Source organism: Phodopus roborovskii, unplaced genomic scaffold (assembly GCF_943737965.1).
Source record: "Phodopus roborovskii unplaced genomic scaffold, PHOROB, whole genome shotgun sequence".
Classification (NCBI taxonomy): Eukaryota; Metazoa; Chordata; class Mammalia; order Rodentia; family Cricetidae; genus Phodopus; species Phodopus roborovskii.
Genome location: NW_026126482.1, coordinates 27496402 through 27515725, shown reverse-complemented (window position 1 = coordinate 27515725; position 19324 = coordinate 27496402). Strand labels below are relative to the sequence as shown.

Below are 19324 nucleotides of genomic sequence, written 5' to 3'. Positions count from 1 at the left end.
ACATAGTAAAAATGGCAATCTTACCAAAAGAAATCTACAGATTTAATGCAATCCCCATTAAAATCCCACCACAATTCTTCACCGACCTTGAAAGGATAATAATCAACTTTATATGGAAAAACAAAAGACCCAGGATAGCCAAAACAACCCTATACAATAAAAGAACTTCAGGAGGCATCACCATCCCTGACTTTAAGCTGTACTACAGAGATATAGTTCTGAAAACAGCCTGGTATTGGCATAAAAATAGACAGGTAGACCAATGGAATCAAATTGAAAATCCTGATATTAATCCACGCACCTATGAACACCTGATTTTCAACAAAACAGCTAAAATTATACAATGGGGCGAGGACAGCATCTTCAACAAATGGTGCTGGCACACAATTAGATGAGGGTGTGTAGAAAACTGCAGATAGACCCATGTCTGTCGCCATGCACAAAACTCAAGTCCAAATGGATCAAAGACCTCAACATAAATCCAGGCACATTGAACCTCTTAGAAGAGAAAGTAGGAGGTACCCTTGAACAAATTGGTATAGGAGACCGCTTCTTGAACATAACTCCAGGGGCACAGACACCATAAATGCCCTTCCTGGATAGTGAGATCAACAACTAACGTATCCACCATCATTGAGCCCTCATCTAGTACCTGTTGGAAACAGAAGCAAACATCCATAACTAAATGCTGAGTCAAACTAGAATCCAGATTCAGAGGGAGAGGACAAGACCAGGTTACAGAAACACATAGTGACAGCTGACCTGAATGAGGAGGGGCTAATGGGCCCCCAGACTGATAGCTGGGAAGCCAGCATGGGACTGACTCAGACCCCCTGTATATGGAGCTCATTTCATGGTACCTGGCCCATCAATGGCCTCCATGATAACAGGTTCATGTGGCAGAAACGACAGACCTTTTAGTAAACAGAAAGCAGAGAAAGAAGAGGGAACAAAGGACCATGGATGACCTTCATAGGTACACCTCCAGTAACTACTTCCTCCATTCATCTAAACCCCCTTATGCATAAAATCATAGCTGCCTCCCAAAGTGTTGCCACCAGCTTCAGAATAAGGGTTTAGTATGGGAGTCTTTAGGGGGAATTTCACATTAAGTCACAAAACCCCACAAAATACAGAGAATGCAACCCTGATAGACATTCCTTTTGGTGTGTCTCATACCATGAATCCTTATTTTTTCCATTTTAAAAAATGCAGCAAAGATGTACTATCTTCAAAACTAAGTCTAGTTCAAGAAAAAAAAAAGGAACCCCAACCCAATCCAAATCGTAATCACCTGGATATGGACACCTGTCTGAACAAAAGATGTTTCAGAAAAGATTTAGGAGTGGACAGCCAGGTCTTCCTAGCCCCACCCCAGGCTGTTGGCCTCATGTAAACCCAAGGAAAAAGTCAGTAAGTTAAGTATCAGAAAAATACACATAAAACACGATCAATTTCCTGTCAGAAAGTTAATCTTACCAGGGGAAGTCAGGAAGTAGGATAATAGTGGGCATGGGACCATGCAAGTGATAAAGCTAAACTAGGACATAGAAATATCCTCAATTGGCATGTGTTCAGGGTTCCAGAAGGTCCCCTCCAGGACATATTGCAGTGATGGCATCACACAAGTCCACAAAAGGACAGTGACATAAATGATATCTTTAAGCACATTTGTATCAACAAAGAAGTGGACCCAGGTATCCATTTCACACAGTAGATAAGAAAAGTATGCTGTACTCTGAACACTAAATAGGAATTAGAAAGTTGTACTGGCTCCTTTATGTCAACTTGACAAGATGTTGAGCCACACTATCTGGCTAGCTCTTCAATGTAGAGTTCCATATACAGTAATAATTTTATAGAATAAAATCCATTTGAGTAATGCCTTCAACATTTTTAAACACATACACACTAAATAGAAAGTTTTCTGCCTTATGTTTTTGATTTTTCTTATATCAACTGAAGTTCTCTGAAAAATATATCGTGAAGATTATACCAACTGCTAGAAAGGTTGGATCATGATTGTGGAGAGATGGAATATTGTAGAATAAAAACAACTGGACACTTTTCTGGGGTCTTCTTATCTTTAATGTCCTCACTCAGGAGGATCAGGAGTTCAAGGTCATTCTCAGTTTAGTTAGTTTGTGCTGCATGAGGTTCTGTCCCAAAAGTGAAAAAAATAAATGAAGTGTTCTCATTCAAAGCAGAAGTTAAAGAAACTATTTCCAGCTCAGTTCTTGTTGGGTAGGCAATAAAACTGCTTCTTATTCCCAGGCTCACCAGTTGGCAAATGATCTCAAAAGTAAGAAATGGCCACAAGATAAAGACCAAATCTTTGGCCTAAGGATCAAGGTTAAGAATCACTATGCTAAGACCTTAAGATTAATGGCTCCCTTGATAAAAGGTCTTCAATGCACCTCAAGGTTCATATCTGACAGGCCCCTACTGCAACCCCAAAAGACTGGTTGGTGCCGGTGGCTATTGTCTGGTATAGTTGACTGAAAAGTGTTGCACAGAAATCCCACACAGGCTTAAAAGGACTAGCTAACAGTTTGGAACTGGAAGAGAGACACAGTTTAAAGTGAGGGCAAGCCTCTGGGTCTACAAGTCTCTTTTCAGGCAGGAGGTAGGCTCAGAGAACAAAAACACAACAGTTTCACATAAAATGAAATGGCTTGGTCATATACAAAACCAGAATCTTAGCCATGGCCCACTAAGATGATGGATTAAGAAGAGTCCCTGCGGATACATGTAGAAGAGAAATAAGGCATGTCCACCTTCAGAGCAGTAGAAACTGGCTGTGTGCACCTGCCCACACTCAGAACAGCTGCTATTCGGTGGCTGCTATGTGTCCCACCCCACCCACCCCTGCTTCTGCCATTGGCTCAATGTATGTCCCTCAAATTCATTTACATTCAAGTACCTAGTTCCTCACAATACAGCCTGGTTTTTAGATAGGTTTTAATGGCATAAGGAAGTTAAAAAGAGGAAGTGGTCTCTCTCCCACTCCTCCCGCCTTACCTTTTTCTCTCCTTCCCACTCTCCCTCTCCAACTTCCCTCTCCTCTCACTGTCCTCCACTTCCTCTCTCCGGCTTCCTTTTTAATGAATCCACTTCGATTTCACATAGGCTTACCCTGAAATACATTTCTTGGGAAAAGTCACAGTCAGCTCTGCCTATGCAGAGCCCTTCGGGTCCTCAGTAGACCGCAACCCTCTGTTGCCTGGGGTCAAAGAGAGTGTGGCTGAAGTCACACTTTATCCCAGCCCCAATTCTCTGGTCACATTCTCTGTGATTTCTCACATAGCCTAAACTCCCTACTCCCTTATCTGTGTCTATAGCACAGGTCACACATTAACTGAGCCTGCTTCCTTGTGGTGCAGGATGTGTCTCTTCCTTCTGAAACCTTTAAGAATAGATCCCTCACTATGTCCAGCAGCCCTGAAACTCTGCTTCAGAAGCCCGCTGTGTGGCTGGCCATCATCCCTTCCCTTCCTCCCTCCTCTCCTTAGCCAACGGGAGCTGCCAGAGTGGTATGGACCTATGCCCCTGTGTGGCTCACTGTTGGCAGCTCAACAACTGCTTGAATGACAGTGGGATGGACCTTAAACCCAAAGCCCCCAGCTGCTTGTGAGGACAGAGCAGGGGCCCCTGCTGCTCCCCACTGGTCAGTTTATGGAAAAGAGCTTACTGTCTAAAGAAAGAAGCACCTTTCTCCTCCCGCGCCCTCCCGCGCCCTCCCGCGCCCTCCCGCGCCCTCCCGCGCCCTCCCGCGCCCTCCCGCGCCCTCCCGCGCCCTCCCGCGCCCTCCTCCCATGTTTCTGCCTTGTCACAATTAACTCCCTTCTAATTCTGAGCAAATAGCCTGCATGTTTCCTCTGCCAGGGTTAGGCAATAAAAGAAATCTCATCCTAAAGGATTTGCATCGGTACGAGTAATGTAATCAGCTCCCAAGGGCTGAGAGTATAGCTCAGCGCTAAGTGCTTACTTACCACACATAGGACTCAAGGTTCATCCATCCGCACTACACACACAGTAAACTGAACTTAAGAAAAGCCCAATTGCAAGGGGAACCTTAAAGGGAGACCACGTGGGATTTACCAGGAACTGTAGAGGAAATGGCACACATACTGCACTGTGTGTGTGCTGTGGTGAATGTGAACTGTCCCCACAGCTGCTCATGGTCGCCCTCTGGTGGATCCAATGACTAAGAGAGTGAGAGTGGATTGTACAGGCTTTCACCTAATCAAGAGATTGACTCTTTGATGCGTGGTCCAATGGCATTGTTAGGAGGCTGTGGATAATATAAGTGGGGTTTGATTGGAGGATCCATTGCTGTGGGGTAATCACCAGTGAAGACAGCTCAGACATGGGTTTAAGCTAATAGAAAGTCTTTATTAACTGGCCGGCCACTATATTGGGTGATCAGGATCCCAGTGTAGCACTGAGCCTTTTTCAAGATGAGGTTTTAAGCACACACACACACACACACACACACACACACACACACGCACACACACACACACACACACACACACACACATGCACGCGCGCGCGCACGCTCTCTGTTGAAATATTACAGTTAACAGGAACATTTAGTCAGAAGCAAAGCTATAGAAGCTAAAAAGCACAGTTAGTAAAATTTGAAAGTGACTTGTAGTGGCCCAGGAGAGCCAGTAAATTTGTGTGGTATTTGCCTAAGGACAGAAATCAAAGGAATTCCAACTACATTTCAAAGGACAGGTAGGAAAATAACACATGGCAAAGAGGTTTGAAAAGGAAGAAACTGAGCAGGAGAGGCTGGACCAATAACGCAGGTAAGGAGCAGGACCAGACCATGCCAATACTATCAACACCCACTTTGCTGTTCTCTCTCTTCCTGACACTGAGATGTCTGTTAGGTAAGGCTCAGACAATGTCCCAGTAGGGCACCTGTCAGTATCTGTGATTTACATGACCATTGGTGGGTGGATTATAAAATTATGTTTACACATAAAAGTATTACACTAGATATAAGGGTTTTAAAATAAATGTGTTACAGGTACCACAGAAACAAGGAAAGCAAGTTCTCAGAGATAACTATCCCCCTGAGATAGAAGGGGGATTTTGTTGTTGTTGTTGTTGTTTTGTTTCAAATCAGTTGGGGGGAATTACTTGGTTTTATCTTATAGGCCATTTGAGTGATGTCATATCTGTATAGATAGGAAGCATCCACCTCATCACCCTGATAAGCAATACATTCACAGCAGCATTTGTCCTTCTGGTCAATTGAGTGAGGCCCTGGGAGTATCAGGACTTATGCTGTAAATGTTTGGATAAGACATCATATTGCTGAGACAGTCCCAAAGCAGATAGGTTGTAATTGTTAAAATGTTGGGACATTTGCTTTATTCTTGGCCTTTCTGCACTTACATTTACCCCTGGCAGAGCCACAAGGACAATGACCGACAAGAGATTAAGGTCTTCTTCTCTAGAGCTGAGATGAGATGGGTAATGGGACGGGGTGGCATTGTTGGTCTGTTATAGAGTGGTTGGATCTTCAAGCATAAAAGTTTGAGTTGCGTTTGGAAGGGGGGGGGAGGGTGGTTGTCAGAGACAACACTGTACCCCTAGAAGTTTTAGAAGTGTCAGATAGAAACTGATGTTGGGAGTAGTTGATGTTCTTGGGACCACATCTGGAGCTTAATGTCCTGTCATATGTGAGATACTATCACATTAGAAGGCTAAAGAAGGAAAAGAAGAATTATGCTAATAAGCAGACCCAAGAGAAAGAGTAATTAGGAAATGCAGTTCACGTGCCCCTCCATAACAGCCAGGCCTCAGAGACTAGCTTCCTGAAGTCATGTTTGTCATTTTAGTCACTGAGCTGCATCTTGTACTGCCCCTGATTGACAGATGAATCATTTTACTCCCAGGGCCAGGAAGTACATCAATATTCACTCTTGCCCTGGGCTGCTAGAAGCATGTCAAAGGCACAGAAATTAAGGAGTACTGCTGGGGCTAGGGAATCTCCCTTGTCCTGAAGGGACTTGAGGAACACTGAGGAACAGTCTAGTCCCAAGACTGATTCAGTCATTTAAAGCCAATACAAGTTCACTTAACTCCCGTATCCACTCCTGCCAGAATGACTAGTTCCTTTAATGGGTATCATCACCTGAGCAGCTCTCTTAGTTTGAGAGAAACAGAAATGTGGGGTTAGGAGAGGTTTGTTGTTAAGGGTAAGTGTAATACAGAAAATAAAAGACCCAGAGACTGATATTGGGGGTCAAGCTTCAAGCTGAAGATCAGATAAGCAAAGCAGCCAGCCACCAGCTCTTACCTCAGCTCAGACGGAAGGGGCGAATCCTCAAACTGCTCCCGACCTCACTGCTCCTCACATTCACTAAGACTGCTCTGCTCTCCTCAACATGGATAGAGACTAAATCTTCAATACTGACATTGCTTCTTCCTTTTATACCTCTCAATTCCTGTGATTAAAGACTTGTGAGCCCAAGTGCTGAGATCACCTTTGTGTGATCTGTTTCTCTTTAGGACTGGATCAATTCCATGTAGCTCAGTGTGGCCTTCGATTAACAGAGATCTTTCTGCTTGTCTCTTGAGGCCTGGGATTAAAGGTGTGTGCCAACACTGCCTGGCTCTATGGCTAGCTAGTATGGCTGCTGTAATTGAAGGTGTATATATCATCATTGCCTGGCTCTGTGGCTTGTGGCTAGCTTTGCTTTCTGTACCCTTCAGAAAAACTTAATATATCATAAATATTATATCACCACAAGTAACTTGAATATGAGTGCATTTGTTTCTTTTATGTTTCTGCTATGAAGCACCATGGTCAAAGCTGGGCATTGGTGGCACGTGCCTTTAATCCCAGTACTTGGGAGACAGAGGCAGATGGATCTCTGAGTTTGAGGCCAGCCTGGTCTACAGAGCTAGTTCAAGGACAGGCTCCAAAACAATGCAGAGATCCCTGTCTCAAACAAACAAACAATCAAACAAACACACAAAAATCCAAAATACTATGGCCAAGGCAATTTGGAAACGGAAGAGTTTATTTAGGCTTACTGTTTAGGTTTAGAGGCCATGATGCAACAGGTGGTGGTTGGAACAGCCATGATAAATGTTGTGACTCTTTTTCCAGCAAGTTAAAATATGGCTAAAAATAATTCAGATTATGGGGAGCCCACTCAGACACAGTTTCTACTCAACTGAAAGTCTTTATTCCAGCTGATTGAGACTACACTTAAGTATTTGGGACCTAAGTGTAGCCCCCATTACTTAGACCAAGAGTATTTTAAAGGCAAAAACCACATGGTTGCACAAGCAAGCAGTTTAACAAAAGCTAAAATAAGCTACCTGGGGCATTTCAGCCTAGGATCTTAGAATAGAGTTGGATAATTTTCCAGGGGATTCTGCATCAAGGAGTCCAAATTCTAGTAAAACCTAAAATTTCCTTGACAAGAACACAAGATGGAGGAAGCTCTGCACTGTCTTGCCCTGACCCATTAAGCACTTCTTTAGTTGTAATACTGACCATGAAAGAGACACTCACTAGTTGTGATCAGCCATACTCCCCGAGATATGTTACACATGCTTGTAGTGTGCATCTGCCTGCACAGATGTGTGACACAGCCCATGCCTAGGACAGAATCAGATAGAAAAGCTTTTCTCACTGAGCTGAGTCCCAGCACACTGTGCCTCTGCTTGCCCCAGTTTGGAACCTGAGCTGCCTACAGAGACTGCCTGAGGCTGTCCTCATGGCCCTTCCCCAAGAGATCTGTGCATGTGTTCTCCCAGTAAAGTTAGGTGAGATTTCAGTGCAGCTGGCGGAGAAGGGATAAAACACCACTTCTCTTGTGTCAGGATGCATGGCTGACTGAAGGAAGCCAAAAGACCCACCAGCAGAGATGAGCCCTGTAGCAAGCCATACCACAAATCCACAGAAGTGCTAAGCCAGACCCTAGAAAAAGCTCTCCCATGAGATAGGTGCAGAGTTCTGAAGATAATAAACAAAGCCCTTTATTTCAAAACTGCCCTTGTACTTGTTGATGAGGTCACTTAGGTCACAGGCAAACCATGGATAAAGGCTCACACAGCCGCACCCTTTCCTCAGGGAGAGGAGAACCGGCCACAGAACAGAATCCCACTGGTCTCGACATGCTGAATGAAGAAAAGGAAGGGGTGATCGGCACAGAAGCGGGGGAGAGCATACAATGATGACCCCAGAATGAAAACAGCAGCTGTGGCAGCTGCAGCCTCTGTGCCCTCCTCGTTGACCTCCACAAAGGACTTGTGAATGACCTTGGACAGAAACAAGCCTTGCTTGGAAGATATGCCAGAAAAGTCTGCGCTGGTCTCAAAGGCATCAGTCATGCCCAGCTTGCACAAGACGCCCTTCATGTCATAATTCTCCTCCAGTTTAAATCGTGGGAGGAAAACCTGCATCTTTGTTTCATCCATCTTGTCCGGACTCGTCCACTCTATGAATTTCTCATAAGTTATTTCCTTTTCCACCTAGAAGAGAGTTCAAGACTTCTGGTCAATGTTGTCACACAGGGCACTTGAGACCATGAGGAGACTCTACTGAGGGAAGTGTGACTACAGGGTAACATGGCAGCTGGCAGGGGCTAGGGTGCAGCTTGGTGGTGAGTGTTTGTTGAGCATGCTCTGGTCCCTGGGTTCTATCCCAGCCTCATAATGAATGGAAGACAAAAATGATCATGGGAGCCTAGGAAGGCTGCCCCTGCAGAAACTCAGATGTGACTCCTTCTCTCTCACAGCTCCATGAAAGTCTCCTGATCCTTACCATTCTCAAGTCAACGTGCTCATCTGGAAGCATGATGATCATGTTCAGCTCATTGCCGACGTAGGGAAGCAACAGAATTGCAGTGGCTATCTCTTCCACATAGGTCATCTTAAAGGTAGACACCTTAAACATCATTTGCACAGGTTTCTTCTCATTCTGTGAAGGATGGATAAATATTAAGTTGAAACAAGTCAAATTGGGCAAATTCAACAGGGGAAGATAGCAACTGTCCCTGGGAGCATTTTCTTGGTTAGTCCCTCAACTTCTGGAACAATTCAGATTTTACATGTCCCTAAACCCATATTTTTCAAGACTCAGTCCTCAGAGTGGAGCTTTGGAAGCAGAAGGAATCTTTAAGAGGTGGAGTCTAGAGGAAGGTGTCCAGATAATTAAGATCTACCATAGAAACCGGTTATTAACTGGACTAAATTGATCATCTCCATATTAGTTGTGGTGTCAGAAAGCTGACTGACCCAATCTCCAAACACCTGGGATTTCCTGAACCAAAAATTCTTTTCTCTTGGGGGAACTTATATAGTCTCATAACTTTGGACATCATTGCCAAATCTCTTTGCCATCTGGGCTTTCCCTGAACTCTGGAATAATTCATTTTACAGTCATTTTGACTCCTGCAGTTTGATACAAACAAAGCCCCAACCCCTAACATAGGTCTGAATATACATTCTTTTGTAAATTTGCTCTACATACAATTTTGTTTGTCTTAGTTGACAGTGATGCTCTTTCTTGATGCCAAAACCATCCTATGTCCTTTCTCTTACTGAAATCATTGTGTGTCCCGGATTCCTGACCATCTCTCATACCTTCCATTAACTCAATAGTAAGTAATACTGGCTCCTTCTTTGAAATATAACCATAATCTGACTTGTTTTTTAACCTCCACTGTCATCAGCATACCCCTAGGATCCTGTGATGACTACTGTGACCTCAGCACAGCAGCCATAATTCCCAGCACAATGCAAGTCAGATCACATCATTCTAGCTGAACTCTAGTTCAGCTCTAGCAGGAGCAAAACCCTAATCTGTCTGGAATCGCACTAAGAGCCCATCCTGCTTCCTCTTCTATTCACCTCCTACCATGCTCTCTCTTCCCTGCTCCACTTACTAGTGATGGAGTTACCTCTGGATGCATGGTTAACTATCTTAATGTCTCTTCTAATCCATGAACTCCTCCTGCTTGCCTACCATCTTCCCAGTGAAGGTTTCCTCTGTAGCGCTCCTCTGCAACCACACCACAAACATAGCATCGGGCCCCTCCTTTGTATGTCTTTAAAGCCTTTACACCAACTCCTGTGTTGTTACCTATGCTTATATCAGTTTTCTCCTCCAGGAAAATTTAGCCTCATGAGGGCAGGCACACACAGCCAGTTAAGTCCTGGTGCATGGTAGGCTCTCAAGCAACACCTGATGGTTACATGAGTAGCAAACCAATGAGCAGCACCACTGAGTGCCAGGCAAGATGAAGGTCTAACCAGAAAGAAACTGTAGTTATTGCCAATGTAGTGTCAGCTGGGAAACACATCCTAGTTAGCAATCCTCCTCATTTTCCAATCCCTCTATGGCCTAAGTCTAGAAGCTACCATAGGCTCTGTGACAGGCACAGCCAAAGACCCATTGCAGTCCCATTCTGCAGTATACCACTCTGAGTGAATAAAACATATTTCTGGTCTACAATCAGTGTGTCACATCTTGGTGAACTAGCCCTGAGCCAAGAAGTTTGCTATGCTTCTACCCCTTCATGTCCTTGACCCCAAACCAGCATAGTTTACCCATAACTGAGCACAATTCATGCACTCTTGCTTGGTTCTGTGGCTCACACACTTACTCCCACTACATTCACCTGTAAATGAATAATGGTAAATGTGTAACATAAAACTCTGTCTAGGAATTTTGGAAGACATAGCGTACTAACCTCTTCTTTGGACAGTTTCTCCCCCACATAACTCTAGGATCCAAAACCTCTAATCATGCAATATGAAAAGACCCAATCTTATCCAGTTAATGATTTGTGTCTAGAAGTTGCATTCCATTCAGAAATATGGAATTAAAATGAAGTCCCAAATCATCTCATATTCTGTGTCTTTGGGGGCCCTGCCACATGTACACCACAAGGCAGGCAGAGCCCAGTCCTTCTCTACTGATGAGACAAGAAAACAAGATGATGGCTTCACAGCCCTGAACTTAGCAGAAACAACATTAAACAGTTGCATTTATACAATATCCAGGACACAATACACACAGAGAAGCTATTAGCTCCCCATCTCTGTCCTTTCCCTGGGCTATAGAGTCAGAGTCTAAGCCATCATATAACCATGAGGGAATAAGTCAAGGATGGCAGGGTAGGAAAGCAGATGATGCTCCCAAGAGCATCATCATCCCAGTGCAAGGCAGCTGCATTTTCCACCATCTCCTGCCCTCCTAATAGGTGATGAACTTATATATATCTGTATATATATATATATATATGTGTGTGTGTGTGTGTGTGTGTGTGTATACACATATATATGTGTATACACACACATATATATACATATATATACATACATATATATACATACACACACACACACACACACACATACACACAACTACAGTGATCTGGAGTTTCTATTGTTCGCAGTTGAAGGAAGTCCTAACGTACATCTTGTCAGTGGTTAATATTCAAAGGATACTGATATTAGGGGGGAAATGTCATTCAAGAATAAAGCTTGAAATAAAATGCAATTCTAAAGAAACTTAAGATTCAAATCCAGTTTGCAGGGGAGATCTAAGAGTTGGTTAAGAATCCATGATGTCATTCAATTGATCTGGTATTTTGGCCTAAGAGTGTGTGTGAAGAAAAACCAAAATCAAACTAAACAAAAGATTATACATGAATAAAGTAAATTGGTGATAGAAAGATGCTAATCAATAAATAATATCCTGCATACACAACCTTTGCGTGCTTCTCTATAAGCAAAAACCTGAGCTTCTCCCATCAAACCAAGACATTAAGTGTTTACAGAGCACCGGCCATAAGCCAGTTCTCATTAGACAGCTGTCTGCCTCTGCTGCTTCTCCAGCAGGGTGGGGAAGGTTAGTTTCCCACTGTAAGGTTTGTGGCCAGCAGCTGCAGTTGTGACCCTCAGGACAGCAGGGGAGGACACTGAGAAGAAAGGAAAGGACACCACTGAAGGGAATCCGAGGAATGGGCTGCATTCAGAGCCACAAGAGCCTCACACACCACATCTGGAGTTTAGACTTTCTTATCTCCAAAGTTATATGACAGACTGTTCAAAGTACACTGCAGAGCTCTGCCTTCAGGTTTGGCCTCAACAGCTGCCAGTGACGCCATGACAGAAGCAGAGTGACAGAAGCAGGGCCAGGCCTGAAACCCTGTAGACAAGCAAAGGGGTAGAGAAAGGACTCAAGGCTGAGAGCGAGTCCTGGCTGCTGAGCCTCCCAGAGACAGGAGAGGCACTGGCTACAGGAAGCCTTCTCCTTGTGTTTCAGAGCACAAGGGGACCGTGCCCAGGAGCTGCCTCTGTTACTGCAGTGCATTGTTACCTTGTTGACTTTGAAAGGCATCTCGTGGGTGTTCTGTTTGTTAAACTGTTTCTCCCAGTTTCCTTTGAAGTAGACAGCATTCACTAGGACCAGCGCAGTGTTTGATATCACCATGTCAGGATCCAGAATCACTTTAATTTTATCTGAAAGGAAGAATTAACAAGCCAGTTAACTGAAAAAATTGGCTGAAGTTAAAAAAAAAAAAAAAAACCCAGCAAAATAATCTGGGAAGAAAACTTGACTCTTTGAATGAGCATAATAGATGCCAGCAGGTTAACAGGTGCTGCATGAAAGTTATGGCTGGTGCCTGCAGCTTAAAGGAGTTCAACAGGGTATAAGTTCCTATTTTATAAACATTTTGGTAAGGGCTGGAGAGATGGCTCAGCAGTTATAAGTTTGATTCTCAGCATCTACACTGGATAGCTCGCAAGCACCTATAACTCCAGCTCCAGGTAATCCAATACCCTCTCTGGCCTCAGCAGGCACCTACATACATGTGGCATACATTCACAGAGACACACATCACATAGATAAATAAAAATTATATATGTAGTCAGATGGTGGTGGCGCATGACTTTAATCGCAGCACTCGGGAGGCAGAGGCAGGCAGATCTCAGTGAGTTCGAGGCCAGCCTGGTCTACAAAGAGAGTGCTAAAACAATGACAAACTAATAGGGAAGAGTAAGAAGGAGGGGAGGCAGAGAAGGAAAGACAGGAAGCTGGGTATTCTTTAAATCAGGCTCTGGAAGAGATGTATTAAATATTGGGCAAGATCACAGATACATTGCTGAGAGCAGGAAATGGGTGTGCAAGGTATCAGACCCTGACAATATTTAAGAGGAAGATTTGTAAAATTTGCAAATACTGAAAGAGTCAAGCTTGTTAAACCCTGGGTTGTGACCTGATTCAGACTGAATGTGGGTTCAGCGGCAAAACAACAGTTACAGCTTCCTGAACATGTGGCAGCCAAAACTTCATTCAAACGCCATGACGAGCCCATGGTGCTGTTGGCTGTGGCTCATATCTTGCTTCACAAACTTCACTGTGGCCCTGGTCCTGAACATACATGAGCCTTTGCACCATGCATACCATTATGTCACACTACAAATGCAATATCAACAAACACTGCTTAAAACGCCATATTGGAAACCATCATGTTAGGAATGCAGTATTTGTGACCACACACACAGTTTCCTGCTCTTATAGAGACAGAATGGCTTCATCGTGAAAGACAGACTCAATATTTTCCTGCTTCTGTTCTCAGCACGTAAGTCTCAAATTAATATACCTTTAGATTGGATTATATCAGATAAACATATCCACCTCATTTGTATACAAGTTTGATTTCATCTTTAATATGTAATAAAAGTATATGTATACAGATGGATTTTTTTAAAAAAAATTCCTATAGATTTATTACCAATGGATGATCACCTGTGCATATACCTAATACCCTCCAAGTGTTATAAAAAACTTCTCAAGCCGAAGGGGGATGCAGTGGAAAATTTTAAGAAGCTGTGATTTAGGGCTGAAGGAGTACACCGATTGTAGAATTGTTGCCTAGCATGTGCCAGGCTCTGGGTACAATCCCTACCCTGGCAAGGAAAAGAAGCAGAAACAAAGGAGGCTGATTTACAGGGGAAAAAATCATTCCTGTTTATATCCGATGCTTTTGTGAGGGAACCAACAAGACAAGGTAAAAAATGACATTAGGGCAAGGGAGGTGGCTCGGCAGGTGAGGGTGCTTTCCGTCAAGTCTGAAGACCCAGGTAGAATCCCACAAAAGCCACACAGTGGAAGGAGAGAAGCACTCCTGCAGGTTGTCCTCTGACCTACACACACACACACACACACACACACACACACACACACACACACACACAGACTCACGCACACGAGCGCGCGCGTATACACACACACCCCAAAGAAATAGATAAGTCAATGTAATTTTTACAGTACAATAAACTGCCTCAGGGACAGAGGCCCTGCTCAGCATGCTCAGGGCCATGGGTTCAAATCACAGCTCTAAAAACAAACAACAGAAGGAGCTGCGTTCACCTTCAGTCTTCTTGGCAACCCAGGTGTTGATGTGCTGTCGGGACTGCTCTGTATCATTCTTAAAGTCCAGCTGCTCCATCTCTGCTTTGTAGAATTTGCAGCAGGAATCTTTAAAAGACTGAGACAAAGCAACATGATTACACAGCCATGAAGATTATTACCACCAACAGCCTCCTTCCTTGATGCCCCAAATCAGAAAATCAGAATGAATGGCGATTTACAAACAAATATGAGGAAAGACCTTAAAACCCAACTGTGGGGGTTAGAATGAGAATAGCCCCTCATATACTTGAATACTATTTCCTCGGTTGGTGAAAAAGTTAGGAGGTGTGGCCTTTTTGGAGGTGTGCCCCTGGGAGCAGGCTTTGAGGTTTAAAAAGACTAGCTCCCGTTCCAGGACAGACAGAGATAAGCACAGAAACCTTTTCCCAGACAAACAAAGACTCGCTCCATTCTCAGTGTGCTCTTGGCCTCCTACTTGCGATTTTGAGAGATGCACTCTCAGCTGCTCCGGCTACACGCCTGCCTGACCGCTACCAGGCTCCCTGCCGTGATGGTGATGGGCTCCAACCTCTTGAAACCATAAGCCAAATTTCTTTTATAAATTTCCTTGGTCACGGTATTTTGTTATATCCATATAAAAGTAGTCAACACACCGACTTCTCACTTTCTAGCCCTCTTTAATCTTTGTTTGTGAACAAGGTGTGATGGTGGACCAAGTGTCATAAAAACGTCATGAAGAGCTGGAACCTTGAGGTAGTAGCTGGGGCTCACGGTGGTTGTTGAGATGAACCTTAGATGCAGGATGATAACGCTGTCAGTCTAACAAGCCACTATACTGCAGGGAGGGGTAACCCCACAGGAGCTATGACACTATGACACGTCTGCACTTCACAGGCTGCACCAACAGAAATACCAATGTGCATCTTTCAAAACAGTGTCAGCTATAGCCACAGAGCACCAGGGAGGCAGCCGTGGAAGCTACGAAACTGAGTATTTATTTGAACTTATTTTACTCCATGATAGGGAATGTGAACAGCTATGTGTCCGTGGTCTCCATCTCAGGCTGCTCAGTTTCAGGGGGTGAGCCATTCACAAAAACATAGACCTTGTTGGGGTGGGGTTTAGCGGTGTAGAACAGTGGTGGAGGGGCAACCTGGCATGCACAGGCCTTAAAGGGAGGTGGCCACCAGTACCACAAGATAAACAGAAGTCCATCAAGCCATTTGCTGATATATTCTGCAAAATGATGATGACATTGATGACCACTCACATCCCGCCATGTTACAACGGAAAACTCAATGCAGTGTAAATGGGCCGAAACTCCCACTATGTTGACAGTATATATGGAATATATTTATATATTTATTACATAGTGTATATAACATCATTATATGACAATATAATTCCAAACATTGTGTGTTGTTATATATTATAAAATATTATATTATGTTTCAATATGACTGCATATTAAATTCCCTTTGTAGAGAACTGTTTTTAGTTTTTATTTGTGTGTTTATGTGTATGTGACAAATAAATGTATATTTCATATGGATATGTGTACATGTGTTGCAGGTGTGCATGTAAGTTTATGTGATAGCTGGAAGATAACTTCCACCTAATGTCTCTTAGTACCACACGATACTTACTGCTAGGATATCACAACTCTTTTCCCCGAAGAGCTTATTGGCTGTTCTGATCAAGTACTGGGTGCCAGTCTTGTTCACTTCACTGAGAAGTGACTGGAAGCCCTGGTGGACATCTCCACCGCCATTGCCGATGCATTTATCCAAAGACAGTGCCTGAAATCAGAACAGATTACAGCACAACTTCAGCAGGCTCGGCTATGGGAACTCAGTCAACACTAAACCCATCCTCACACCTTAGAGATCCTTGTTGCTCAAAGAGCCACATAATTAAAGGGGAAAGTGTTACACCATTCACTCTCTCGGGTCCTCCCTGGTACCATGAGCCCCAGTCTGGGCAGAAATGTCCCTTCAAAAACCCAGCTCTTCATGCTCACTAACTATGCTCTGCCTTCAAGCATGGCTGCCAACCAGACCTGCCCTGACTCAAGTGCAGCCAGTTCTGACCCCAGTTCATGCTGTCTCTTCCCTGCTCTGGGGTCTGCCCTGGCTCCAGCACTGTCTGCCCAACAGAATGCAGGAGAGTGACCCTGTTCTAGGCCCAGTTTTTAAAAGGCTCGGCAGCTGACACATTTGTGCTTTCTCCTAAACACCATGGTGGAAGGAAATCGAACACCACATGGAAATCCTGGAGTAACTGTCACCACATAAGGCCACTTGAAAGAGAAGAAAGATCCCGGCCAACAGTGAACATCTAGTGCCAGACCTTAGATACAATTCCATAGACCTCCTGAGCCTCTGAAAAGGCTACATGAATGACATCAGGGACTCCCAAAGGAAACAGATAAACTGCCTATCGGTACCTGTAATAGCTTGGAACTAAAAGAGAAAGAGTCAGTTTAAACTGAAGTTAAACTTCAGGTCCTAACTCTCTCCAATAAGGAGGCAGGCTGGGGAAGAAATAAACACATTTCTCTTGTAAAAACAAAAGTATACTGTGGAGAACTAACCCAGAATGCAAAGTTATGGCCCAACGTGCTCGTGGATTAGGAAAGACTCCCCTCAATCACAAGTAGGGGTGAATCAAGATATACCCAACCTTGGCACAGGACATACACATTTTACTATGTCAGAACTGCTACAGTTCAAAGACTGCAATATGTCTTTTCCCATGTGCTTGAATGCGTCCCCCAAATTGTCATATTGATGACATTTGACATCAGTTCCTCAGAATATGACCTTATTTGGAGCTAAGCCTTTATAGGGATAATGAAGTTAAAAGGAAGTCATCAGAGTGAGCTAAATCCAATCCAACATGTGACCCTGAAACAAAAAGAAACCTAGACATCCAGGGAACACAAGGATGCCATTTACAATCCATAGAAAACCAGATTTCTTACTACTTGAGTTTTAGAAATTTGGCCTCTAGAACGAACTAGAAGAAAGTACTCCATGTTTGTTGAGCCATCCAATCTGTAGTATTTGTTACACAGCCCTAGCTGACTAATACATCAGGGAGCAGCGCACTGTTCTTACTTACCCCTCACTGTCTCCCCGACCTCATTCTGGGGCAGCCTGTCTCTACAGTTCATACACTTTTGTAGAGAGCAAGCAATGTGCCAACAAGAGCCCCAATCATTCTATCCCTGCTCTGCCAGCCAAGGCTGACCCCATTTGAGAATAAACTTCAAGATCCTAAGGGAAGACCTTATCTGTAGGAGAGCTGAGATCCTTTGGGGCCAGAGAGTAGACAGTAGAGGTCATGCAAGCCTTGGTGCCATGCCTTTGGTATTTTTGCCCCAAGTTAGCCTTCACATGCAGTCACTACCAGTGGATCAGGATGCTATAGCTAGGGGTCCAGCAGGGGTAGCACATTCTCCCATCAACTCTCCAGTCACACCCCTATGTCATCTGCAAAAGCAATGTGGACTGTGGAGGGTCAGCTCAACTGACAATCTGTGGTGTTTATCTGTTATGAAATGGTGTGGGTTACCTGAGCCATCTGGCTTGCAGTGTTGCCCTTTGCCCCCATGAAGACCATGGCCAGGGCTGAGGAGATGCTCATGGGTGAGAAAAATACATTCTTTGAGCTGTCTTCACCCAGTATTTTCAAAAGGTTTAAGGCAAAGGTGCCATTTGCTTCCCGAAGAGGATCCATGATAGCGGGCCTGGAATGAGGAAGTAAAATCAGTATCACATAAATGCAGGCTGATGTGTAGGCTGCATCTTCACCCTCACTCACAATGTGGTACCCTGGCTCAATGAACAAAGGGAATAACACAGCCTGGAAAGTGAAGGTCACATGCAGACAGCGATATTGCCCTGCTGGGGCTAACTCAGGCCTGTGCCTTGTATTTCTCGTGTGCAGAAATCAATACCGGAAGGAATCACTCAGAGGACAAGAGGCAGGTAAGGACCCACCAGCCAGGAAGTCCACAAATGCATCAGTGCAGGCTGTGAGCAGGGCCTGTGCTCTGACATCATCCACACACAGTTGTCAGATTCCTTTTCCCCAGTTAGGCAGTACAACAGTTCTAAGATTTCCCATCAGCTCCCCTGAGCAGTGACTGGGAACTCAGGGCATGGGAAGGGGGAGTAAGAGGCCACAGGGAGGGGAAGGGTCCCCAGTTGTTGTGATCTGAACAGGATACACAGTGCAGCTTTACACTATTGCTATGGACAGCTAGGCTGAACTGTAAGAAGATTCTTTGGGTCCCGAGGTTGTGGCACATACCTTTAATCCCAGCACTTGGGAGACAGATCTCTGAGTTCCAGCCCAGGATGCCCTCCCACTATTATCTCTCTGCCTCAGCCTCTGCCCAGGCTTCTCTCCCAGTATTTTCTATTTGTATTGATTTCTGTCTGTTGATTCTATACGTGCAATCCATGAAAACAGATGTGCAGATATAGGGAACCAGATGATCTTGGTCTGTAGAGCCAAGTGTGAGCCAAATGCTCCTTCTGTGTGATGACACAAGTCAGGAGTGTAAACTGATAACATCGGCCATTCCTGTCACCTCATGTCCCAACACTAAAATTCCTGATCACATGATCTTAATCCAAAGTTACTCAGTACATCAAATATCACACCACACTCCTAAACCACACCAGAAAAGTACAAACATCTGCCAGGCATTGGTGGCACATGCCTTTAATCCCAGCACTTGGGAGGCAGAGGCAGGAGAATCTCTGTGAGTTTGAGGCCAGCCTGGTCTACAAGAGCTAGTTCCAGGATAGGATCCAAAACAATACATAGAAACCCTGTCTGAAAAAAACCAAAAAAGAAAAAAAAAGAAAAAAGAAAGAAAGGAAAGAA

The 19324-nt window shown here is 44.2% G+C and overlaps 1 protein-coding gene across 1 annotated transcript in view; it reads right to left on the bottom strand.

Annotated features, from left to right (window-relative positions):
- Positions 1-8103: 8103 nt before the first annotated feature.
- LOC127229099 (serpin B6) overlaps positions 8104-19324 on the bottom strand; it is a 48009-nt gene continuing 36788 nt past the window's right edge. The window contains exons 2-7 of the mRNA XM_051194105.1: positions 18002-18176; positions 16072-16224; positions 14423-14540; positions 12365-12507; positions 8801-8956; positions 8104-8508 (exon numbers count right to left, since the gene is read on the bottom strand). Of these exons, the coding sequence (XP_051050062.1) occupies positions 8104-8508; positions 8801-8956; positions 12365-12507; positions 14423-14540; positions 16072-16224; positions 18002-18166 (1140 nt within the window). The 5' untranslated portion in view covers positions 18167-18176. The remainder of the gene's footprint in view (positions 8509-8800; positions 8957-12364; positions 12508-14422; positions 14541-16071; positions 16225-18001; positions 18177-19324) is intronic.